Below are 24,157 nucleotides of genomic sequence, written 5' to 3'. Positions count from 1 at the left end.
AGACAGTAACTAAAGGAACGTTGTCCATGTCATTAATTGACGTACGTGGAAGACAGGCTCTGTGGTGCGTTAGCCAACAAGCCGTTCACTGCCTGTCCGTCGTAAGTGAGATAGACACAGCGAATTGTACAAGTAACCTTCCGGAGTTAGATTACCCAAGTTTAACATCACGAAGACATTCGCCAAATCGTATGAGTTGAGAATTTTTGATCGCATGTCCAGGCCTTTTTTTTAGACCGTGGCAGTGTGATACATAGAACCTGATATTGAAGTTTTTGCAGTAGACAATGTGCTTTTTCTTACTGCCATCACCCCAGCAGGAAATACCATAACAATCAAGGGCATGTAAGCATATGGTAATCACTAATGCTTATCATATCCGAGCGTATGAAAACTCTATCATGTGAGTCACTTGCTCGCTCAAAAGCGGAAGATTGCTTTTTCTTTTCATCAGTATAGAACTCCACATAATGAGGCAAATAAGCGAATGAATATTTCTTGCTGTGAATAGGTTTCATAAGAAAAGCCACTTCCAGTCACAATCGCCTCGCACGTCCGGGTTTCTAAATAAGTAGTCAGGAGGATGTCCAATTCATGCTGTAGAAATAGAACAGAGCAGCAGATAGGAACGATTCATTCATTACATGAGACGATGCAAGGAAGTGAAGTGATTGATCCAAACAAACCCGTTGTGAACTGAGATTCGCTTGACCAAAGTGATTTATAAAATGTGGCAGAAAATTTGGAGTCTTTTGCTGTTGGGATCCGTGATCTACCCATTTTTGTCAGGTACGAAGAATTGAAGTTTCAATTGGAATCATAGTTGGAAATTGCTCATTTTTAGCGAAATTTTGCTCGAAAAGTTACATCAACGGTAAATGGATCACAGAGGGAGATTGTGGGGTCAGTATGCAAGTAGTTGTACGCAGGACCGTAACAGCACTTCGTCAGCCCCCCCCCCAAAATAACGTTGGTTTTGGGCCCCTTACATGGTGAAAACCCCCCAGACCTCCCTCAGGCTATACGGTTTTTGCCGCAACTTGTTCTCTATATTGGATGTCCGTTTAGTGAGTGAGCTTTGTTTCACCTAAACGCGCCAAGCGCGAAAATTTTTCCATTATTCACGATTGAATTGGTCAATGTGATCGGGAATTGCATATATATTGCTATCAATTTTCATCCTCTCTCTGCTCACGTAATCAGAATTACCGGTATACCTAAGTGAGGTGTGTTGCAAAAGGTATGACCCCGAAATAATAATTCAACATATTCGGGCGTACTCGTTGGTATAATGACTTATTCGTTACATGATGCTAATTCGTGACCTCCTATCTGCTATGTCAAAAGATATTGAAATCACCCAAACGAAATAAACTAAAAGACGTATACGATTTCAAATTGGTAATTCTTTGCTGGCAAAAATGTTCCCTCAGGGCAGTTGTCATGTGCGGCTCGTATCGCCAGGACAGGCACATTCGGCGCCAGCCATTTAGGCGCCTGTGGAAGTTTTCTGTCAGCACAAGGGCATTCCTTTTTCGGCCAAGGTCTCCTCGCTGCTGATCGTTCTGGCACACTTCTCTGAGTCGCATGATACCTGACCTATAACTTCAAATGTCGTGGTGCGGTAATGGCCGACGCCGAATTACCCATTTCTATTAATCATATGTATTTTTTTGTTGTTGTTTGTTGTTAATCAAGATATTTTACAACATTAAATCGCGCACAGCGCGAAAAATGTTTTGAAAAAGTTGCATAAATTTCCAAAGAAACCTCATTGATTTATGTTAATTCACGAAATAATTTTAGGCCCCCTTCGAGCTCGCCCCCCTCCAATTGGGGGTTTGGGTTGCGGCAGTTACGGTCCTGGTTGTACGTCACTATTGAAAGCTATATTCTGTGTACGTTTCATGAAGGGTCCGGAAATGATGTCGCAGATAATGAAGGAACTTCAACTCAAAGTAGAAGATGAGAAGAAACGGGCTGTGAGTAGAATCTGGGCATTATAGAAACTGTGTTTCATACAGTCGATAACACCAAACAGGAGGAACAATCCAGAGCAGCATATAAGAAGAAGAAGAAACGGATTTCAGATAAGAAATGGACCGTGAGAAGAATATAACATTTTTTAAGATAGAGTTTTCGCAATGTCGTGAGCAAGCTCGTTTCAAGACGAACAAAAGTTCGAGGCTCAATAACGATAACCTCGAACTCAGAAAGAATTCGTGAGATTTCCGATAATTTGATTGTTTACTTAACTTGGTTGCAGGTTTTCCAGCGACGAAAATACGGAAACGTGGATTTTTTCCGAGGTTGGGATGATTACGTGAAAGGATTTGGGAATCGTGATGGAGATTTCTGGCTCGGTAAGACGGTTTTTGAATTTTTGGTCAACTTTTGTTGTTCTTATATCTAATGAATTGCACCCGGCCTTCCAACATGGCTGTTTTATTACGACTGTTAATTCGAACGAATCTAAATCGAGTTATCCTTATGCGTCATAGTGATTCAATATCACAAATGTGGTAGCCCCAAAATTTTGAAGACTATATTCTCTAGTTTATTCTCTGCCGACCACGTTGCGCTGCCAGCTGTCCACGCTACGGTTGTAAGTCAAACACACATCTTCTTGGATGAAGTTCGTTATTTGATGATACACATTTCAAGCGATAAAACAACCGAATTATTTATAGCAAATTCGTAATTTGAAATACAAAAATTAAATACACGTCAAAAAATCTAGCTTTTTTATCATTATCATGAGCTAGTTTCTAAGAATAGCGGAAAACGGAAGATTTAAAATAACATTGAAACATATCTCTAGTAAGAAATCAAGCATACGGACTAAATAGTTTACGCCCAAATACCAAATGTCTGGACTGGGTCATCATTAAGATGACTATTGGGTTGAAATTTTGAATTGGAATGACTATTGGGTTGAAACAGAATTTCGCAGGTTTTGGTGATTTGGGATAATATTTGACATTTTTTCTGTTACGCCATAAACCAGAGTTCTTTCATTCTTGAACCGATCTACCATTATCAGATGTATTATTCTGTATTATGTTAGTATTATGTCGGTAGTGCCAGTATGTGATAATCTCCTCTATTTCAGGCCTGGAAACAATGCACCAAATGACTAAGGGAGGAAACATGGAGATGAAGATCGAAATGATCTCGAAAAAAGATGGAATTAATTGGGTTGCTAAATACAGGTGAAAAGTATATGGATATGTATCGGAAGCTACGGAATAAAAATGAAGAAGATCGGTCTGGTGAAAATGGCGACAAACTCCATCAATAACACAAACAAACTAGCAAACAGATGAATTGTGTATATTCAGGTGCATTTCATAAATCCCAATATTAAATTGAAATTCGCAAATTTAATTGAATTCTTTTTCTCGTATTGTCAGAAATTTGTCGCGACACTTTGATCATGGACTTTGACCTTTGAACCCAATGAATCGTAACAATTCCTATTTCCCAGCCACTTCCGCGTCGGCCCCGGATCCGATAACTACAGACTGCGCTTTTCGACTGGATTCTCCGGGAATGCAGCCAGAGATACTTTCCGGTATACTGTCCTTCAACAATTCACAACGAAAGACGCAGATCACGATCGTGCGTCATATAATTGCGCTCACGTTCACGGAGCAGGCTGGTGGTATCGCAGCTGCGGCGAGAACAATCTGAATGGAAACTTCAACGAAACAAACGAAACAGGCCAAGAGGGATTTCGGTGGGATCGGGGCAGCCTCCTGCGCTTCTCGGAGATGAAGATTCGAAAAAGATTCTAAGGAGTTTCGGAATTTTGCTACTTTTATCATGGACTGTGACCTTTGACCTCAATTCCGTAATTGTTATTTTCCAGCATTCTGCGCTTTTGATGACGGGAAAATCGACATTTACTGTTACTGAGCACCGAAGAAGGTCAATAGATGTTTCCCCGCCCTTATATTATATCATTATATATTTGCTTTATGAAAACATAGAATTTTTTATGCCTGTGACGTCGTATTCGATTATATGATTGTTGATATGCAAAGTTCTTTTCAATTCTCACTAGTTGGCGACGAGTTGCTCCTGACGAGTGTCAGTCGAAAATATTTGTGGTTATTTCAATGTATTGTACAATTGTAAATACTGTTCTCTATTGTTTTTTGTGATGTTGAACTATAACGGAAGCATTAAAACAGAAGAAGATTGAATTTTCATTTTTATCATCCGCGAAAGACTGAGAAATTGTCAGCACAAAGTTTTAACAGTGGAATAGGACGCTGTTTATTTTTGTCCTTGGTGGTTTTGAGGCATATGCAGTTATACACCGACTCATGATATGATAAATGTTCCCTCTAAGCTGTGCGCGTGCGCAATTGCGCAGAGCCGGCACTGCGCACAGAAAATCTAAGCTGCGCACAAAAAAGCCGAAGTGATGACCCTTTCTTAGTCGTTACGCACTGTTGTCCAAGGGACCGCGCAGTGAGTTGGGGAGTGCGCGCAGCCTCGTGAAAAATTAGAGGGAACACTGGATATGATATACACAAGATCTGTGCATATGCATTACGCATACCATGAGTGCATGATGTGGATATGCCGCTGGACAAGGAAGGTGCAGAAATAGCCTGGTAAGACTTTCTAATTCTTGCACCACCCCTCCATGCTATCCCGGTAGTTCTGAGCGCCAAGCGGAGAAGTTATGGATACCAGTGTAACTAATCAAGTCTCGAAAAGGGCCCCAAAATTATGTCGCAAATCAACATAAATTATGGAGTATTTGTGGAAGATTTCCTACAAGTTCGTATCCCTAGACATTCAGGGCACTGGGCAGGGTTTGCGCCCTTACTAAGGACCGACATAACTTTCACTCACCAGGACTGACAGTAGTGTTTTCGGGCTCAGTTGCGTTGCCGCACTGCGCGCTAAAGCGCCAATATCCGTGTCGAGTCTCGGGAATATTAACTATATTCTCGTTAAGCCTCTGGGTAGGCGAAGACGAACAACGCCCCGTTCGAAAAATGCGTTCGTAATGTTCTTAGGGTTGACAAAAGTAGTATAGTAGATCGGTCGTGATGCGCCATAGGGTTCTTATGGGCGGGGTCGCATGCTAACGCGAAACCGGGGGTGGCATGCTAACGTTTTCGTCTTATGGCGGGGGTGGCATGCTAACGTTTTCGTCTTATGGCGGGGGTGGCATGCTAACGTTTTCGTCTTATGGCGGGGGTGTCATGCTAACGTTTTCGTCTTATGGGTGCGGTCGCATGATAACGCGAAACTCGTGGTGGCATGCTAACGTTTTCGTCTTATGGGTGCGGTCGCATGATAACGCGAAACTCGTGGTGACATGCTAATGTTTTTGGTATACGTGCGGCGACATGCTAACGACGATAAATGTGCCTGTCGTGTATTCTTACGGGATCTGTGGTGATTCACCATGTGTTCTTATGGGTGCGGTCGTGATTCGCACTTTCAGACATCTCTCGCGCGGTGTTGAATATGTACGAGTCGCCAACAATAACCGCGCGGACGGAAACGTGGTTTGTTGTGAGGATTAAGCAGTGCGACCTATATTTCGAATGACCTGCGCGCTGAATTATTTCTCGTCCAGACGCTACTATCGATTATTACACTAGACCGGTCAGTGTGAAATAGTTTGATCGTAAATTATAATATATGATGTAGTTTAGTCGTGTCAAATGACCGATCGTGTTCTCTTTCCTCGCTATTGATTGCCACCTGAATAATACTTTCGGCTTATTCACTGTTTCGCACCTATAGAATAGTCTGCTGTTCACAGTCACAACTTCATCGCGATAGCACAATTTTCACACCTCGATCAGTAGAACAACACCGCACTAACCCAGTTGTCGAATCACATAGGTCATACATTTTACGCGAAATATTGTATTGTGGTATACAAATATGCAAACTATTCTTTCAATTCAACAAGTCTAGTTAACGAATCGATTTTCAAGCTACCGACACAGTTTTTAACACGAGTGAGTTGATATTTCTTCCCGGGTACGAGCGAGGCTTTGTTCCATTGATCCAAAACCACCTCGCCAGTATCATCCTTCAATGTAAAACTGTATAATTTCAACTCCTTTCCGGCACCAGAATTGACCGTCTTCTCCTCTCGAGAAACACAAGTAGCAGCGATCGAGACGTATTCATCTTTATTTCCGTATACCGATTCACAGGTCAATAATGGGTATTCTTCGGTCGTATGTCTCGATTTTCCATGCAGAGTTACTGACGAAGCCCGTCCCAGTAATACAGCGGGTTTTCCAGTAAACTTGTCAATTTGGACCCAACCGGATTTGACCATGAGTTTTTTTCGTTTGGCGAATGCTTTCTCAATGACCCCGAACAAATCACGATTGAAACACGTGAAAGATATCTCTTCGTTATTGCCGTCGATGAATATACCTTTGAGATATTGGCTAACGCCACCTCTTTTGGGCGATGAGACGAATTTGACGCCGACGTGAAAATTTGAAGTTGCTCCGACTCGCATAGTGTTAATGATGCTGTTCGATGCCATATCGTTTGGTGAAGTGAGAGTCATCAGCAAACCCGCCGACATTTATAGAATTAGGTGCGTGGTATTGAGTGAGTTAACAGTCTTTGTATAATCCTGATGACCCGCGTGAATAGACTTGGATTGAAACAAAATTTACAGGAGTTCTGTAAGAAAGGATACCGTTCACAAGTGACAAACGACACGAATGAATTTTCTTCTTACCCAGTCACTTATCAATGTACTGTAGTGAGTATTCAAGACGTCTGTTGCTAAATCTCTGTACACCGCTAGGGTGCTTATGTCACTTTTCATCGCCGCAATGCTTATGACACTAAAAACCCCATTCCAGTCGATACCGTATGATCGAATCGAGTTAACCAATGCGGTAAAATCACACTTTCGAACACGGTTCACGTTTTCTCCATGTACATAGAAATCTAGTACTCCGTGGATGAATTTTTCCGTTTCGCTCAATGTGGGGGTTGTCAAGTTATGATAATAGAGAAGGTAATTCTCAATAATCGCGCTAGTTGCCATAACGAGTATATGTAACTATCAACTGAAAAAGTAAACCATGAGAATGACACCGCAATGTGTTAAAATGGTGAAATACACCACTCAGATTTCTAAAAAACAGATGTCCGTGGCGGCGTTTTGATCTGTGTGACACACTAAACACATCCGATTCTGAAATTAGGAAACGCAGCCTGTTTGCAAGAGGATTTACGCAGTGCGTGCGCGACCTATATTTCGAATGACCTGCACGCTGAATTATTTCCCGACCAGCCGCATGCTACTATCGAAATAAATCTATAAATAGCCAACACCACGATCCGATTGTTATACTTCGCTGTCGCAGACATAAACGTTGGTTGGAGCAGTTAGATTAATTATTGTACAATGGCCGAGGTTCAGATAGACAATATTGATAAATTTGGTTATGAACCAAATGCATTCGAATTGCAATTTGAAGAGAACGCGGGTATCTTTGATACGATTAATCCTGGTGATCTGATGACACCTGATTTAAGAGCTGAATCCGCAGAACGCGACCTTACGCCAACGATCGAAATGCAGTCAAACTATACAGATATAGCGCGCCAGGCGTGGCTGAAGTCGGGCCAACTAGCTAGAGAAAGCGTGATTAACGATCTCACGAACTTGGTGACGATGCCGTGCGTACCGACCGACGAGACAGCCGTTAGCAACGAATTACCGAATCCCAAGAAACCGTCGACTTCTGGGATGACGATACCACGCCCCGCGGGGTCGCTATCGGTGACTGATACTCCTAAATCTGTATCAACCGGCAAGTCGATTCGAAAAAGAACAACAACGACGGGGGTGGGCATACCACCGGCTAAACAGCTTCGTAATGGGAAATCGAAAATTTTGAATCGTACCGAACCCAAACAGAAGGTTGGTAAGAAACCTGCGAAATCTAAAAGCGCGAGTGACGATGATTTTCGCGACGACGTGAAGGGAAAAAAGAAGCAGGAAGAAAAGTTATGTCAATACACAGTTGACAAGATGGTCACCTACCTCCAGACTATTGATGTTGTTAAGCCACATTTAGGTTCAATACTATGCTATGTTGATTCGTTGACGGAGAAAAAAAATTTAACTGTCGCAAAGCTCATGACTGACATCAAACGATTGCTTACTGTCAAGGGTCAGCGTTGGAGTCTTGATGAGATTCAGCCTGAATTAAATACCGCAACCGATGAGTACTTGCATCGACTTCTAGAAATTAGAACTAAATTGAAGTATAATTTGTGCTGAATGATTTTCGTTGTTGTGCGTGTGTATTCTCAATTTCTGTTTACCGTTTCAGATTTTACATTAGAGCCATAAATCATAGCTTCTGAAATTCAACCACTAGTGGTGCTGGCGCTCGTGTAATCTCGAATCAGTGGTTTAGGTCTTTCTCTCCCGGCGTCGAGCGGCGAACAACGTGGCTTACTGTCTGGGTATATTCGATCGCGAATTGGTGGATAAGGAGTTAATTAGTAAGTTATTCGGTACGATTACTTTGATTTATGAACGTAATATGTTATTCGTTTATCCTACAGACAAAACAAGCGTCGGAATTGAAGTAAAGAATTACATAGGTGAGTTATTACTGTTCAGAACTAGTGAACATGATGTAATGATTTTGTTGTTGAACAGACAGAGCAACTCAAGTTGAACGCACGAGTCTACTGGTAAGTTATCTGCTATAACACAACGTTAGTGGACATAGATTGATGTGTTACTTGTTTTATTAAGCGTAAAGAATCGAAGACACCAACAAAGAAACTAGAATGTAAGTATGACTAGTTTCATGGCCCTCCAAGTGCTGAAATTGACCACGTGTTATTAATTTTACAGATGAGTCGACGACGGAGAAATCGTGTTCGCGAAGAACCAAATGCACCACCAGAGATTGGCGACGAATGCCAAGAAGTTGTAAATCAGAACTGGCAAGCGATAAAATCGTATGTAGTGAAAAAGACCAGTCATGTGTATAATATTCGAGTTATCGATCGTGAGCTAACAGATGTTTACCGCGATATCCAAGCGATATTTTTCTCCGAGTCACACACCTTTAAAGTGAACTACGCACATGCCTTCATTTTATATCACACTGAGACTCTGAGATTTCGTTATTTTCATGCGTCGGCGAATGTCGATAGTGTATTAGAAACACCAGCGCTAATTTCAACATTACCCGAATTCGATGAATTTGTTGAATCTATTCGCTTGGAAACCGCACTTGATTTGTTACAAAACTCTCGAGCAGATACAAAGTCACTGCCAGTCTGTCTGACTAATGTCCAGTTTTATGTATACCCCACGGATCATTTACTGATTGGTTGTGCTGGTATTAAGCTACCGACATGGCTTACAAAATCGAAATGCATCTTGACAATGTTAAGTCGACCCAATCGACATCTGTACAAGGACAATCTGTGTGCTTTTCGTTGCATCGCCCACTCACTAGGCAAAGATGCAAAAGCATTAGCTCAACAATTCACTTCGGTTTATGGGGTCAATGTAGAATCTGGTGTAACTCTTGACATGTTGGACGATATCGAGGATTTGTTTAATGTTGCTATAACCGTGTACAGCAAGACTGAGGGTAAAGCTAGCGCTCTCCGACGTAGTACGTTTGAAGGGAAACCTGTGTACCTACATTTAGAAGATCGCCATTTCTGTCTCATTACTGACTTGAGGCGGTATGTAGAGACCTATAAATGTGATGTTTGTCTACGATTGTTTAACGAACAGTATGAATTGACCAGACACAAATGTAAAACGGGTGTCGTTGAAGTGTTTCCGGGTGGCGTGTATACACCTCCTCTGAACATCTTTGAAAAGCTTGATCTAGAAGGGGTGTTCGTTCCTCACGAACTTCGTTATTTCAAATACCGTATCGCGTTCGACATAGAGAGCATGTTTGAGAAGTGTGATATTCCAGATTCCTCCAAAACTTCATGGGAGTGCAAACATATTCCCATTTCTGTTAGCATATCATCTAATGTGGAAGGGTTCTTGGAACCGTATGTAATTGTCTCGAACGGTGACCCAAACGACTTGTGTGCGGAAATGGTTGATCATTTTCATGATATTCAAAGTGAGTCATTTAGGTTGTTACAGATGGAATATCAACACTACTTGGACATGCTCGAATGTAAAATTACCGAAATGAAGGCACTCGACCCCGCCGAGAGAAAAATACCACTTGAACGTTTACAAGAGGAGTTTATGCGATATTTAAAACAAATCCCTGTTTTGTCGTTCAATGGCGGTCGGTATGACTTGAACTGTCTCAAAGAGTACTTGATGGGTTTACTCGTTGATGAAAATCTGAGTGTATTGAAGCGCGGTAACAACTTCCTCTCGTTGACAACTAACAGACTTAAATTTTTGGACATTGTAAATTACTTGGCACCCGGGTTCTCGTACGATGCTTATTTGAAAGCCTTCAAATGTAGCGCCGCTAAAGGTCATTTTCCGTATGAGTTTCTGACTAGTTTGGAAAAGTTGGATTATACGAGTCTACCTAGCCACGATGAGTTTTACAGCTCGCTAAAAGGTCGTAATATATCCACAGCTGAATATGAAAACTGTTTGAAGGTTTGGAACGATAACAAAATGACGACTTTACGTGATTATCTCAAATGGTACAACGCAATCGATACTCATTACTTCATTGAGGGGTTAGAAAAACAATTTCAATCTTTCAAAAGTCAATTCAGTGTGGATATATTCAAGGAAGCTGTCTCCCTACCCGGGGTTGTATCGAGACATCTTTTCAATAGCATTCCGCGTGATTTCACATTGTTCAATGATAAACACCAGGATCTGGTTTCGCTATTCAGAGACAATTTAGTGGGCGGACCGTCGGTCATTTTTCATCGATATCAAAAACAGGGTGAAACTCGAATCAAAGAATTTTTTTATAAGGAAAACGCTCAGATTACCCAACATGTAACAGGGCTGGACAGCAATTCGTTATACCTTTTTGCTTTGAGTGAACCTAGTCCAACTGGTTTCCCGGTGCATTGGCAACCACTTGATGCTGAGTGTACTAAATTCAAACCTGTAAAGACCGCACCGAAATGGGGGGAGACAGCAGCTCAATGGCTAAACTGGTATTCGTATATCAATAATGTACATGTCCACCATGGTTTGAATGGACCTGAAATCCGCGTAGGAGCCCGTAATTACCCAGCTGATGGGTTCTATCGTAATTCAGCTGGTCAAGGGGTAATCTTGTCTTTTCTTGGATGTCATTTCCATGCACATCAGTGCAGATTTGGCTGTGATGATTTGGAACGTCGAGAACGGACTAAACGTGTTCATGATTATTACAAAAGCCTCAATTATCAAGTCATATGTAAATGGGAATGCGACTGGCGCACGGAGAAACAGGAAAATCCCGATATTGTGCGATATCTTAATGGTATTCAACCACAATTGACTCGAACCAAGTCTGTCACCGCACAAAAATTGATGGAGATGGTAATGACTGGTACATTCTTCGGATGTTTATCAGTTGATATTTTTACGCCAAAACATTTGCAAAGGAAGTTTGTTGAACTATGTCCGATATTCAAAAATACGATGGTGTCTCGCGAGCATTTGTCAGGTCACATGAAACAGTTCGCCATTGATCGTAAATTACTCACCAAACCCACGCGCATGTTAGTTGCTTCATACTGGGGCAAGAAAATCTTGTTGACCTCTGACTTGATCAAGTGGTATGTAGAGCACGGGTTGCTTATATCAAAAATTCATGAGGCGGTCGAATTCACCAAAAAGACATGTTTTGACAACTTTGCGAAAAATGTCTCAGATTGTCGACGAGCTGGGGACCGCGACCCTAACCTTGAGATTATTGCCCTGACACAAAAATTAGCCGGAAACAGCAGCTATGGTCGGGTCTTGATGAACCCGCGTAAATTCAAACGAACCTCCTACTGTGATAAAAGTGAATTGGACGTCAACGTGAAGGATCGCTTTTTTGTGAAATATGATGAATTGAACGCTGATCTATTTGAAGTAACGAAGAAACCTAAAACGATAAAGTGGGGTAACTGTATTCAAGTGGGATTCTGGGTTTATAACAACGCTAAGCTCAAGATGCTCTCGTTTTTTTATGACTGCTTGTGTAAATATTTCCGTGACGAGTGCTTCATGCTATTAATGATGGACACAGACTCCCTCTATCTTTCGCATTCAGCCTCATTCGACGATATCCTTATCCCCGAGAAAAGAGATGAATTTTATGTGGAATACGAGAACTGGTTTCCGCGCTATTTTTGTGACGAACACCGAACTGAGTTTTTGGCTGATCCGGTTTCTTTTGACCGATCGAGACAGTGTTGCAAAGACACGTATGCCTATTACCTTCGTCAACCGGGTTTGATGAAAGTGGAGTATGAAGGTGGTACATCTTTCTGTGGTCTCCAATCCAAAAATTACTTTTGTGACGGTCCAAAGAAAAAATTGGCTTCCAAAGGTCTCCAGAAATCCAACCCAATCGATTTCGAAACTTTTCTGCGTGTCTTGACATCTAGGCAATCTGTCGGAGGAGTGAACAAGGGGTTTCGGTGCAGAGATGGAGGTGTCTATACGTACAAACAACAGCGTAAAACATTCTCCTATTTCTATGCCAAACGCCGAGTGCTCGAGGATGGTGTGTCAACCCTACCATTAAATGTGTAATTGTATATTTTGTGTGTTATTGCATTTTATTTGTATATTCTGTGTGTTTGATTTTATTTTGATTTACTTGTATTTTTTATGTGCTAATGTGTCATTTGTTTTCCAGATGGATAACGCTATTTCATATATTGAGTCAGTAATGTCAGAATTGGATTTAAATAGTTTGCACAAAGAGACGCTTGAACTGGAGCAGGAATTAACACAACTCTCGATTCACGGTACCGACGACAACTCACAAGACCGCACGATACCCGATCGATCCAAGGCGCGCCGGCAGGAACTAGACGAGAAATGGATCCGTGTCCGAAGTGTCTGCATAGAAGCGCTACTTCAACTACAATTTCCTGATCGAAAGACACCGAGTGATAACCACATCCTATTCAACAGAGCAAAGCTGACAAATTATGTGGTCTTGGGAAAAAATTGTTCGTGGATACCGCTTTTCGATCGCGAAGAGAGACAAGCCTACTTGAGAACCCGCAAGCGACATCGAAAATTCCAATTTTTCCTTGATCAACATAGAGTCGCAAACAGTTTGAAACGACCTCGTTCTGACTCTGAAAGTAGCGATGCTACAACCGATGATTTTTTGCAAGCATGATTCTCTTGGTCATTGTGAACACTGATAGTTTTAGGTGAAACTTTGTTTACAATCTGTGGGTGTTTTCGAAATGTTGTAACTAAAACATTTTAGTAACAATATTTGCTGATATCTGTGTCTTGTTTTTACAGATGGCTAGTGATTACATAATAGCTGTTCTGGAGCAAGCAGATCTGACTCGGTTACACGAAAAGACACTTGTACAACGTCGCGATCATGTCCACTTCGTGGAGCTGTATTTGAAACGAGAGATATCGCATGAATTATACGAACAACACGTATCGAGACAACATAAAGATTTGAAAGAGTGTTCAAAAGGTGAGATCTATAGTTGTTATAGTAACGCTGTTAGATTTTAAAGCGCTTTGAACGTATTATGAATCCTCTTATGTGATTTATTATTTTACAGATTGGGATCAGTTGCTTGACGACTTGAATAAAGCGTTCGTAACACTACAACTTCCACTGACGAAATTACGAGGGACAGACGAAGATTTCATAGCCCGGGGAAAATTGTTAAATCGAACTCTACTGGGTTTATATATTCCACTAGAACAAGATGACTACAACAGTGGATATTCCCAACCTTGTTGATATATAAACACATGCACTTTATCGAGTTTCAATAAACAACAAATGATGGAATTGATCCACCCATTCGCGTGTATTGTGAGTGGTCCTTCAAGAAGTGGGAAGACTACTTTCGTTACCAAGCTGATTAGACATGCGACATCAATGATTAAACCTAGTGTGTCCAGGGTCGTATATTGTTACAATAATTATCAGGAGGTTTTCAAGACGATGCATAACGTAGAATTCCACGGTGGTCTAGATATTTTAGAAGAGTTGAAGGTTTGCTCTGAAGACACCTTGATTATAGTGGATGATTTCATGACCGAGACAGCGAAAATTGCAGACTACTTTACAAGATTTTCTCATCATTCAGCCAAGTCAATTTGCTATATCACGCAGAACCTGTATCACAAGGGCAAAGGAGCGCGTGACTTGAGTCTTTCAAGCTCGTATATGGTGATTTTCAAGAATCCGCGCGACCAACAACAGATCAGTTTTCTTGGTCGACAAATGTATCCAAACTCTAGATTTTTAACAGAGGCTTATCGTGACGCTGCTAGACAACCTCATAGTTATTTATTCCTCGATCTCACACAAGAAGCACCTGAAAATCGACGCGTTATGACCAATATATTTCCTGGTGAAACCATGGTGGTTTATAGCCCGATGGTATAAATAGCCAAGTACAGAGCCGACTTTAAACGCAAAATGACCAAGGTACCAGCTCGGACACGGCGGCATATACCCACACTAGAGTTCCTACATAAAAGTAAACCCGAGATACGCAAGCAAATTATATCGGGGGCCAGCAAAGAATTGATCGAGTGTATATGCGATTGTACAAAGAACATTTTAAACGGCAACATCCCTCTTTCAAAGTATAAAAGAAAGCGACTATCAGCTCATAAATGTAGTTTACGTCGACTTGTCAGGAAAGACATCCCTATTCGACATAAAAAACGTATGGTCAACCAGAATGGGGGTATGTTTATGACTCTATTATCAAGCATCCTACCCGTCGTCACTGGTTTACTCGGTAATCTTTTCAAAAAATGACTTCTTTTAAAAAAATCTTCATAAATCCGAGCCCGATCAACGGAGCTGACGTTCAGAAATTGAATTTGGATATCGACAAATGTATGAGCGACATATTACAGATGAACATACCCCAAGAACGAAAATTAGCCTTATATAACGACGCACTAAATCGTTATCAAACAAAACACGACACACTGAATCAACCGATGAAAATCGATATATCAGAACAAAGGAATCTATTTTCGGCTAGTGAGTTGGATGCACTGCGACGCCTGATCAAGGGTGAACCATCAAGGATTCCTATACCATCGCCGAGTAGCCAACGAAGCAAAGTAAAGACTCAGCATGCCCCGACGAAAAGCGGTCGTACACCCAAGACCCCGAGACGATACGGATGGGAGCCATACTAAGTATTTCACGCCAGGGCTACCTGGTAGTTACCGCGGTGCATACGTATTCTCTAGAGGGCGGAATAGAGCCAAAGTCAAGGAGTTTCTTTCGAGCAAGGACGCGTACACAAAACATTTTCCCTACCGAAAGAAATTTAAGAGACCTAGAGTGATTACGTCGGGTCTTGGTGTTCAGTATCAAACCGATCTCATGCATATGCAAAACCTTTCAAAAGAAAACGATAATTTTAAATATGTATTGGTGACGATCGATTGTTTCAGCCGCTTTTTATATCTGTATCCGCTCAAGAACAAAACCTCGCAAGGTATTATTCGTGGATTCAAGGAAATATTTAAGGATCGTATACCTCATGTTATTCAAAGTGATCAGGGTTCTGAGTTTACTAACCGCGCGTTTCAGACTTTCTTGAAAGATAACAATGTGCAACATTTTCATACAAATAGCGAACTGAAAGCATCGATATGCGAGCGTGTTATTCGTACTGTGAAGCAAGTGTTATATCGTTATTTCACACATAATAAGACTTTGAATTATGTCGATGTCCTGTCCGAGATATGCCGAGGGTATAACACTACTTTTCACGTGGCTATAGGGTGTCCTCCAGCGGATGTTAATTATTCAAATCAAGAACAAATTTTCCATAGGTTATACGGTGACATGACCCCTAAAAAACCCAAACTAACTATCGGTACCCCCGTCAGGATTTCGAAATCACGTGGTAATTTTGTAAAAAGTGCCTTGGCGAGTTGGAGCGAAGAAATCTTTTTCGTATCTCAATGTCGTAAAGGTGACCCTCCTACTTATCAGTTGAAAGACTACCACGGTGAAGTTATAGACGGTCGCTTCCAGCGTGAAGAATTACAACCAATAACTAAAAATAATAATATTTACAATATCGAGAAAATCCTGTCTACTCGCAAGAAAGGAAAGAAAACGCAATATCTTGTAAAATGGTTGGGTTACCCATCTAAATTTAATTCCTGGGTCTCGGATTTGTATAAATAGACGCTGAAAATGTTGTTCAACCAAACTATGGATTCCGATTCCGTCTCATCTCGCGTGGGTCAAGTCTCGAACAGTCTGAAAAACCAGATTGTGTTTATTGTACAGATTTGTATGTTAGTGTGTGTAATCGTGTTTTCGTTATATCAAATTTCTGTCGGGGTGGATCGTGAAATATATTTAACGCTACTGTCTTCTTCACTTGGGTATTTATTACCGAATCCATCACCTCACCGTATATGTTGAAAGAAACAATAAAATGTTGTTGACTCTACCTTCGAATGCGAGTTTGGATAAATTTCCGAATACTAGCACAGATTTTCAAACGGAACTTTACAAAGAATTAGAAATGAATCGCCATGAGCTAGGATTATGTGAGCTGACCTTCCCCCATGATTTTCAACCGCGAATTGAAGTGACAGCGAAAAGTATCGGTTTTGGATTTGTCGATGTGAATGGATACACCGATCGGTATTATATTCCCGAAGGATCGTATTACAGCATCGGTGAAATGTTAGAATCGTACGAGAAATATTACATGGGGGACATTTTCATTTTACAAGGATTCGGAGACTTTAGAATCACATTCAGAAGATTAGTCACGAGTAAAAAAAGATACAAGCGGGGTGTACCCATAAATACCGATACCGCCGACTCTAGCGCCAAACACATACCCCGTACCACACATGATTCACCCGAGCCTTACGGATTGATACCACTTGGTTCTGTGTTGGATATAATAACATTTAGACGCGTTGTATCTCGTCGCCGCGGAGTGGTAGAATTTATCTTTACACCCGCGATAAAGTTGGAACGGATTGATAAGGTTTATGTGTATTGTGATCTGATACAACCAAGACCACACGGTAACAAGCTGCAACAACTTTTACGGGTGGTTACTGTAACCGCTAAACCGAATGAAAACCAAATCAACATATTCCCAAAACCATACTTCTTTGCTTTAGCGAAAAACAATTTTAGAACAATACGAATTTATCTACGTGATGCGGCTGGCAACCCCATTAAATTTCGAAAAGCACCAGTGACAGTGACCCTACGCTTCCGTCGTAGAGCTGTTGATTCAATATGAGTTACATCACGTTGTCTGGCACCCAGGGCGAATTCTCAGTGGTGTTACCGAATGAAATTATTTGTAATGAACTCGCATTGATGGATATGAGTTTTGTCAGTGAATCTCTTGATCGAATTATAATCAATCACGATCAAGCACTCTGGGAGCTACATAATGAGAAAGATCGAATAGTAGATGCGTACCTAACACCACTTGGGAATTATGCAAACAACCTCGAGTTGACGCGAAGAATATTAGCTGAAAGTTTCAAACACTGTTTCACCGAAAGAATCAACGATGAACTTTTCCGAATTCGTTACTCGAAACGTATCACACTCCACCCCACGGATATATTCACGAATTATTTCAGTGTAGTTGATCAAGTGTCGACACCAGTATGTAATGTCACGTCGATCAAACCTAAACCAACTCAACCCCACCTCAGATATCTTTTTGTGTATATCAATGTACTACGACATCATCCGGTGGGTGATTACATGAGTCAATTGCTTCGTGTGATCCAAGTAAATAACGAGACGTGTATGAGACAAGAAGTTGTATATGAAAAGCCGTTTTATTTCCCAGTGTCGATTAACCACATCCGCGATATAAAAATCACCATCCGGGACCAATACGGTCAGTTAGTACATGATATAGAGACCACATTGACACTCCACGCACGATGAAAATAGTGACGTTAACCACCTCTATGCTTGGTGTTGATTTTGAACACAGACTACTCACCGTCAACAACATCCCGACGAGATATTGTGAATTAGCCCTCATGGAGATCGATTTCACTTTAACCGAACCGGCGATTGGTCAATATTTGTTTGTGTATTGTGATATTATTCACCCTCACTTACTTGGAGATACGTTAGCGCGTTTATTACGAGTTATACCGCTGACAACTGGTGATGTCACGCATAATTGGGTAGCGACAAATCCGTATTATTTCCCTGTTTCAAAAGATGTTGTAGATTCTGTATGTCTTTACCTCAGGGATGAGTTTGGGGAACCTATAAATATAATAAGTCGTTCATTGCAAGCTACATTTAACATTAGGAAGCGATTATGAAAGTTGTTTTCACGTGTGATCATCATTCTGTCCATCGTCATTATAACCAGACAGGCGATGGTTATGGATATTTCAGTGGTGGAGTTCAAGCCGGTTCCGGTATCGGGAGTTTGTTTAAATCACTCGGTCGTTTAGTGACACCTATTGCGAAATACGCCGGTGGTCAATTGTTACGGACTGGAGGTGAAATAGCGAGAGATCTATTACGGGGTAACTCGATCAAGTCTAGTGTTGTCAAGAGAAGTAAACAAGCTGGTGGTCGAGTGATTGATAAAATTTTAACCCCAAAAGCTATAAAAAGGAAAAAAACAAAGTCAAAGAACACTTCATCCAAACGTCGTCGTAAACAACAGGATATATTCGACTAAGAACTATGTTGATGCATGCGGGTTCCCGAGAATGTCATAACTCCGGATTAAACATATTTAGTATACCCCACACACAAACCAGTATTGAGGAATCGCAATATGTCGTCGTCAAACCCCATAGTTTAGGTAATGTCATGGAAGTACAATTACCAAGGACGGATCGATATATGGATCTACAAAACACGTTCTTGAGATTACGTTTGAAGCTCACTAAACGCGATGGAACTGATTTAGCAAACGATACACAAGTGGGGCTGGTCAATAACATGTTGGATTCTCTTTTCAAACAAATCGATGTAACTATTTCAAATGAGGTTATCACAAATTCAGATAATTGTCATGCCTACAAAGCTTATATCTCTCGGTTGTTGAATGATACTCACGGTGCCTCGGAGAGTTTTGTGCAAGGACAAGGTTTTTATAAAGATGTCGCTGGATCTATGGATGTTCTTGGTGCAGCGAATACTGGATATGTTAAACGAAAAGACCTTACAAAAAACAGCACTCCGTTAGAGTTGATCGGAAAAATTCGAATGGGTCTTTTTGAACAGTCTAGATGTATGTTGGATAATGTCGACATGAAATTAAAATTTACACGTAACGAAGATAATTTCTGTCTGCTCGGTGATGCGGAAGATGTACAAATTGTTTTACTCGAAATGGAGGTGTATGTCAAACAGATGAAGATCGCTGAAAGTGTAAGCTTAGCACACAAGTCTGTATTACAGAAGAATACTGCAAAGTATCCCTGGATACGCTTACAAATGTCGACTCATACATTCGCGGCGGGGTTGTCGAAAATTGATAGAGAGTTAGTTAGCGGCACCATGCCAAAGAAGATCGTAATTGGTTTAGTTGAGACCACGACATTTAACGGTGTTCGGACCAAAAATCCATTCAACTTTAAACACTTTGATGTTCAAAATCTTTCGTTAAGTGTGGATGGGCGTCAAATTAACGGACGCGAATTTCATTTCGATTTTGATAAACACGGCGGACTCGAAGGTTATATGACACTATTCTCTCAGACAGGTCGCTGGGAATCCGAGGCACCTTTAAATATTTCACGCAAAGATTATGTCAACGGATACACTCTTTTTGTGTTTGATTTGACACCAGATAATAGTTTGGGATGTTATCAACTTCATAAGACAGGAACTGTGCATCTGGTTTTGACTACCTCGAAGCCGTTACCAACCTCCGTAACCTTGTTATGTTTGAAGGAGTTTCAACATCTTCTACAGTTGAATCAAAAAAGACAAGTCGTCGAAATATGAATACGTCTGAGATCAATGATATTCTCTATAACCACCCTGACACACAAAGTCTATATCTAGGAACTTATCCAGTAGATCAGCTACCGAAGAAACCAACTACCGGAAAATTCGCTATCATCATTAATTACGACGAGTCGAGTTTGCCTGGGTCTCACTGGGTGTCTATATACAGAGATGACGATACTCATTTTCATGATTCGCTAGGTTTCGGACCACTAAAACCTCAGATAATCGAATTCCTGGAGCCGGATGAATTTTCCGTGACTGGGAAACAGTTACAGAGTAAAACTTCGGATGTGTGTGGAGATCATGCTATTGCATTCTTGATAAAAAGAGCTCAAGGGTTTTCAGTCGAGGAATACTTGGATAATTTCGGTGATGATAAAAAAGTGAATGATACGATTGTACGTGTTTTTGTGAAGAGTTTGATTTCAGAGTAATAAACGAATGTGTAAATGTGTATACTTGTGATTCTTGTTGTGGTTGTGAACAGCAGACTATTCTGTAGTATTATTCAGGCAGCAATCAATAGCGAGGAAAGAGAACACGATCGGTCATTTGACACGACTAAACTACATCATATATTATAATTTACGATCAAACTATTTCACACTAACCGGTCTAGTGTAATAATCGATAGTAGCGTCTGGACGAGAAATAATTCAGCGCGCAGGTCATTCGAAATATAGGTCGCACTGCTTAATCCTCACAACAAACCACGTTTCCGTCCGCGCGGTTATTGTTGGCGACTCGTACATATTCAACACCGCGCGAGAGATGTCTGAAAGTGCGAATCACGACCGCACCCATAAGAACACATGGTGAATCACCACAGATCCCGTAAGAATACACGACAGGCACATTTATCGTCGTTAGCATGTCGCCGCACGTATACCAAAAACATTAGCATGTCACCACGAGTTTCGCGTTATCATGCGACCGCACCCATAAGACGAAAACGTTAGCATGCCACCACGAGTTTCGCGTTATCATGCGACCGCACCCATAAGACGAAAACGTTAGCATGACACCCCCGCCATAAGACGAAAACGTTAGCATGCCACCCCCGCCATAAGACGAAAACGTTAGCATGCCACCCCCGCCATAAGACGAAAACGTTAGCATGCCACCCCCGGTTTCGCGTTAGCATGCGACCCCGCCCATAAGAACCCTATGGCGCATCACGACCGATCTACTATACTACTGACAAAGCCATGTTCAACTGCTGTCCATATGAAACCCTTCTCCGCTTCCACTTTTAACTGTCTCATTTCAAATGAGTCATTTGAATATTAGCTATTGCGACTGTGGGCTACTCAATTGGCTCTCGCGGGCCACCGGTAGCCCGCGGGCACCGCGTTGGTGACACCTGAATTAGACAAATAATAGCGAAATGCCGGTGATCCAGTTCTAATCTAATTTGCTCTAACTTTAATTATAATCTAATTTCTGGTCTATCTGAAAATACTACAGGTTAACTGTATAGTGCGAAACGAGCCAGGCTTGCTGTACATACATTAGCCCTGGGGTGGCCCACGAGGTAATTTTCGAAATTAGTTATGATATCAAAAATGGATTGCCCAGATTGTGAACTTGCAACGTTGCAAGGCCAACCAAAAATTTGATTAGTCTGGCCGCAACATTTGAGATGTTATATCACTAAAATATCAGCTCCGACGCATTGACAGATCCATGGGCCAGTTACATTTCGGTATATCTTCGCACATTACAATAAAGTAGAATATTTAACGGTCGATTTATCAGAAATAAAAATTTTCTTCACGCTTCGCGAGATATGTTGTCACACGATTTCTTGCTTTCAATATTGGTACCCCTCCTGAAAATGAAAAAGAAAACGCCTAATGTAATAGATTGAGTCTAACTATATTCACAATCACGAGATAAAGTGTCGTCCAACATGCGACCCTGCGTTTGCGCTCGCAGAAAGACCGTCGACGATGAAAACTAGGCACAAAATGAGAGATGCATCTTGCAAAAGCTTTCCATATCGATATGTCCAAGCGCTGAATAGTCCTGTCCTTGCAAACTGAGCCCAGCGATATACAGTAGACTCGCAATATAATCAAGATATAACATTATTCACCTATAAACTTTGAAAATACATCGCGCTTAGCGCGGCTAGTGGCCCGCGCAATGCGTCGTCAACTGTATGTGGCCATTAGGCCGAAAAGGTTGGCCTCCCCTCTGCTATTAGCCATTACTATGCTTATGAGGATAGACTCTGATTTCTTACGAACTGGACTTGATTCAATATACAAGTTTTCGCGAATTCAATAATTATAATGTAATTTGGGGAAAAACTGTACAGCTATAATTGTAGTTCTAATGTAATTTGAAAAAAAAACTGTGTAGCTGCAATTCTAATTCTAGTCCTATTTGGAAGAAACTGTGATGCCAATCTAATCTAATGTTCGTCTAATTGGGAAAAACTGAAATTTGTTCCCGTGCGTGCGTCAGGTTTGGCATCCCAACGCTATCGTGAATGAAACTGTTGTTATTATGTAACAGAAAAACATTGTAAAACTGGCCAGTAAGGGGATCGAACCCGCGACATTCGCGTTATTAGCACGACGCTCTAACCAACTGAGCTAACCGGCCCCCTCTTGAAGCGATGCGTAACTTAATCATCAAAAATTTACTGACGTGGAATGGCCTGCTCGGCTGACTTGCTCGTGGCCTCGTTTCTGAAGATAAGAAGAGAATATATGATAACTGCTAGTCTTATTATCAATAGGATACATGTGAATCAAAGAGTCGAGTCGTTTTATACCAGGTGTTCTTAAAGTATGGGTCGTGACGGCACAAGAGCGACATTTTAATATGTTTGTAATATTTGTTGAATTTCTTGTGACACCAAAAACATTCGTCTCGCTTCGAGCGATGCCGTGTGGGGTTGCCCGACATATGAGCATGCGACACAATGGAAAAATGCAGTTCAGCATGGAACACAACAACATGCGTCACTTCAGCATGTGACTATATAACCCAAAAACTGACCCTAACCCGAAGCATAGCACTGAAATTAACCCTTATATATATCCTATATAACCTAAAGCCTAACTCTAACCCAACCATAAATCCAACCCAAGCCTACCCCTAACCCGTAATTTAACCCACATGCTCATGTGTCGTATGCCAAATTGTCACATGCTGTAATGTCGCATGCTCATGTGTCCACGGACCGTCCTGTGGATATCATCATCATTGGTTTATTAGCAATTTTATCAGTTCAATACACCACAAAATGCGATACAATGAAAAGATAGGAAGGTGTCGTAGCGACTTGGAGTAGTCTATGGAATCAGACACCCACCTTGGCCTAGGCCTAGGCGATGTAGAGAGGAGGCGTGCACACTGAATGAAAGGTAGAGAAGAAAGTTTAGAAAAAAGTAAGCGACAAAAATGGGGTGGCATGTCATGGAAGGCGAGATCGATAGGTCAGTCGTGGTCCGGTAATCTTGAGGATAGACTAGTATTCATTCGGTAGCAATTGCTTGTATTTCGACTTGAATGTGGACATGACCGGCGGGATACTGTTCCACAAATCAGGTCCGGCATATTTGATGGAGCGATGGTCTTTTCGGTAGATCATATGATATTTGGACGACGTGGACGCACGTGTGTTGTACTTGTGCGCTTTTGATTCCGCGGTAAAAAAGTCATTGAAATATTCGGGGCAACGACCGCAGTGGAACAAATACATAAACTTTCCGCATATCTTCTATGGACACTGAATCTCTTCAGCAGCAACTTGTTGGGTGGACAACCAGGCCCGTGTGGGGCTCTAGCTATGATGCGGAGCACCTTTTGTTGTAGTTTTTGCAGTGGCTCGAGTGCAGTTTTATTGGCAGCCCCCCAACAAAGGATGCCAGATTGTAGCTTCGATTGGATTAAGGATTTAAAGAGTATCGGAAGAACCCAGGCTGGCATGAAGCGTCCAAGGATGTAGAACAGGCCGCACTTCGGTGATAATTTAGTGTCTA

At 41.4% G+C, this 24,157-nt stretch overlaps 3 protein-coding genes across 8 annotated transcripts in view; 2 read left to right on the top strand and 1 right to left on the bottom strand.

The window, feature by feature from the left end:
* The window catches only part of LOC145444712 (inactive hydroxysteroid dehydrogenase-like protein 1), a 186,542-nt gene that overhangs the window by 65,904 nt on the left and 96,481 nt on the right, over positions 1-24,157 (bottom strand). The gene's annotated exons all lie outside the window — the stretch shown is intronic.
* Positions 224-4,208, top strand: LOC145445576 (uncharacterized). 4 transcript variants are annotated; one of them, XM_080323764.1, is made up of 8 exons: positions 224-789; positions 845-903; positions 1,935-1,982; positions 2,042-2,104; positions 2,267-2,363; positions 3,113-3,212; positions 3,488-3,574; positions 3,658-4,208. In XM_080323764.1, the coding sequence occupies exons 1-8, from the start codon at positions 729-731 to the stop codon at positions 4,028-4,030; spliced, it is 888 nt and encodes a 295-aa protein (XP_080179890.1). In that variant the 5' UTR covers positions 224-728; the 3' UTR covers positions 4,031-4,208. The 4 variants fall into 4 exon arrangements, with proteins under 4 accessions (XP_080179890.1, XP_080179891.1, XP_080179889.1 ...); XM_080323763.1 differs by having other exon boundaries at positions 226-789; positions 1,914-1,982; XM_080323765.1 differs by lacking the exon at positions 2,042-2,104 and having other exon boundaries at positions 225-789; positions 1,914-1,982.
* Positions 6,659-14,022, top strand: LOC145444718 (uncharacterized). 3 transcript variants are annotated; one of them, XM_080322724.1, is made up of 6 exons: positions 6,659-8,529; positions 8,593-8,631; positions 8,690-8,724; positions 8,789-8,825; positions 8,891-13,652; positions 13,744-14,022. In XM_080322724.1, exon 5 carries the CDS (start codon positions 8,891-8,893, stop codon positions 12,731-12,733), a length of 3,843 nt encoding a protein of 1,280 aa, XP_080178850.1. In that variant the 5' UTR covers positions 6,659-8,529; positions 8,593-8,631; positions 8,690-8,724; positions 8,789-8,825; the 3' UTR covers positions 12,734-13,652; positions 13,744-14,022. The 3 variants fall into 3 exon arrangements, with proteins under 3 accessions (XP_080178850.1, XP_080178852.1, XP_080178851.1); XM_080322726.1 differs by lacking the exon at positions 13,744-14,022 and having other exon boundaries at positions 8,891-9,715; XM_080322725.1 differs by having other exon boundaries at positions 8,593-8,825.

Source organism: Botryllus schlosseri, chromosome 8, assembly GCF_051294905.1.
Source record: "Botryllus schlosseri isolate E-star chromosome 8, Bs_hap1, whole genome shotgun sequence".
Taxonomy (NCBI): domain Eukaryota; kingdom Metazoa; phylum Chordata; class Ascidiacea; order Stolidobranchia; family Styelidae; genus Botryllus; species Botryllus schlosseri.
The sequence above is the reverse complement of the archived record's forward strand: the minus strand, read 5'-3'. Positions and strand labels throughout refer to the sequence as shown.

Bases quoted from the DNA above. Each gene is read 5' to 3' on its own strand.
- LOC145444718 (XM_080322724.1), top strand. From the start codon at position 8,891: ATGAGTCGACGACGGAGAAATCGTGTTCGCGAAGAACCAAATGCACCA.
- LOC145445576 (XM_080323763.1), top strand. From the start codon at position 729: ATGTGGCAGAAAATTTGGAGTCTTTTGCTGTTGGGATCCGTGATCTAC. The intron at 3,213-3,487 runs GTGAAAAGTATA...CCTATTTCCCAG, and splicing joins AATTGGGTTGCTAAATACAG to CCACTTCCGCGTCGGCCCCG. The intron at 3,575-3,657 runs GTATACTGTCCT...TTCACGGAGCAG, and splicing joins GCAGCCAGAGATACTTTCCG to GCTGGTGGTATCGCAGCTGC.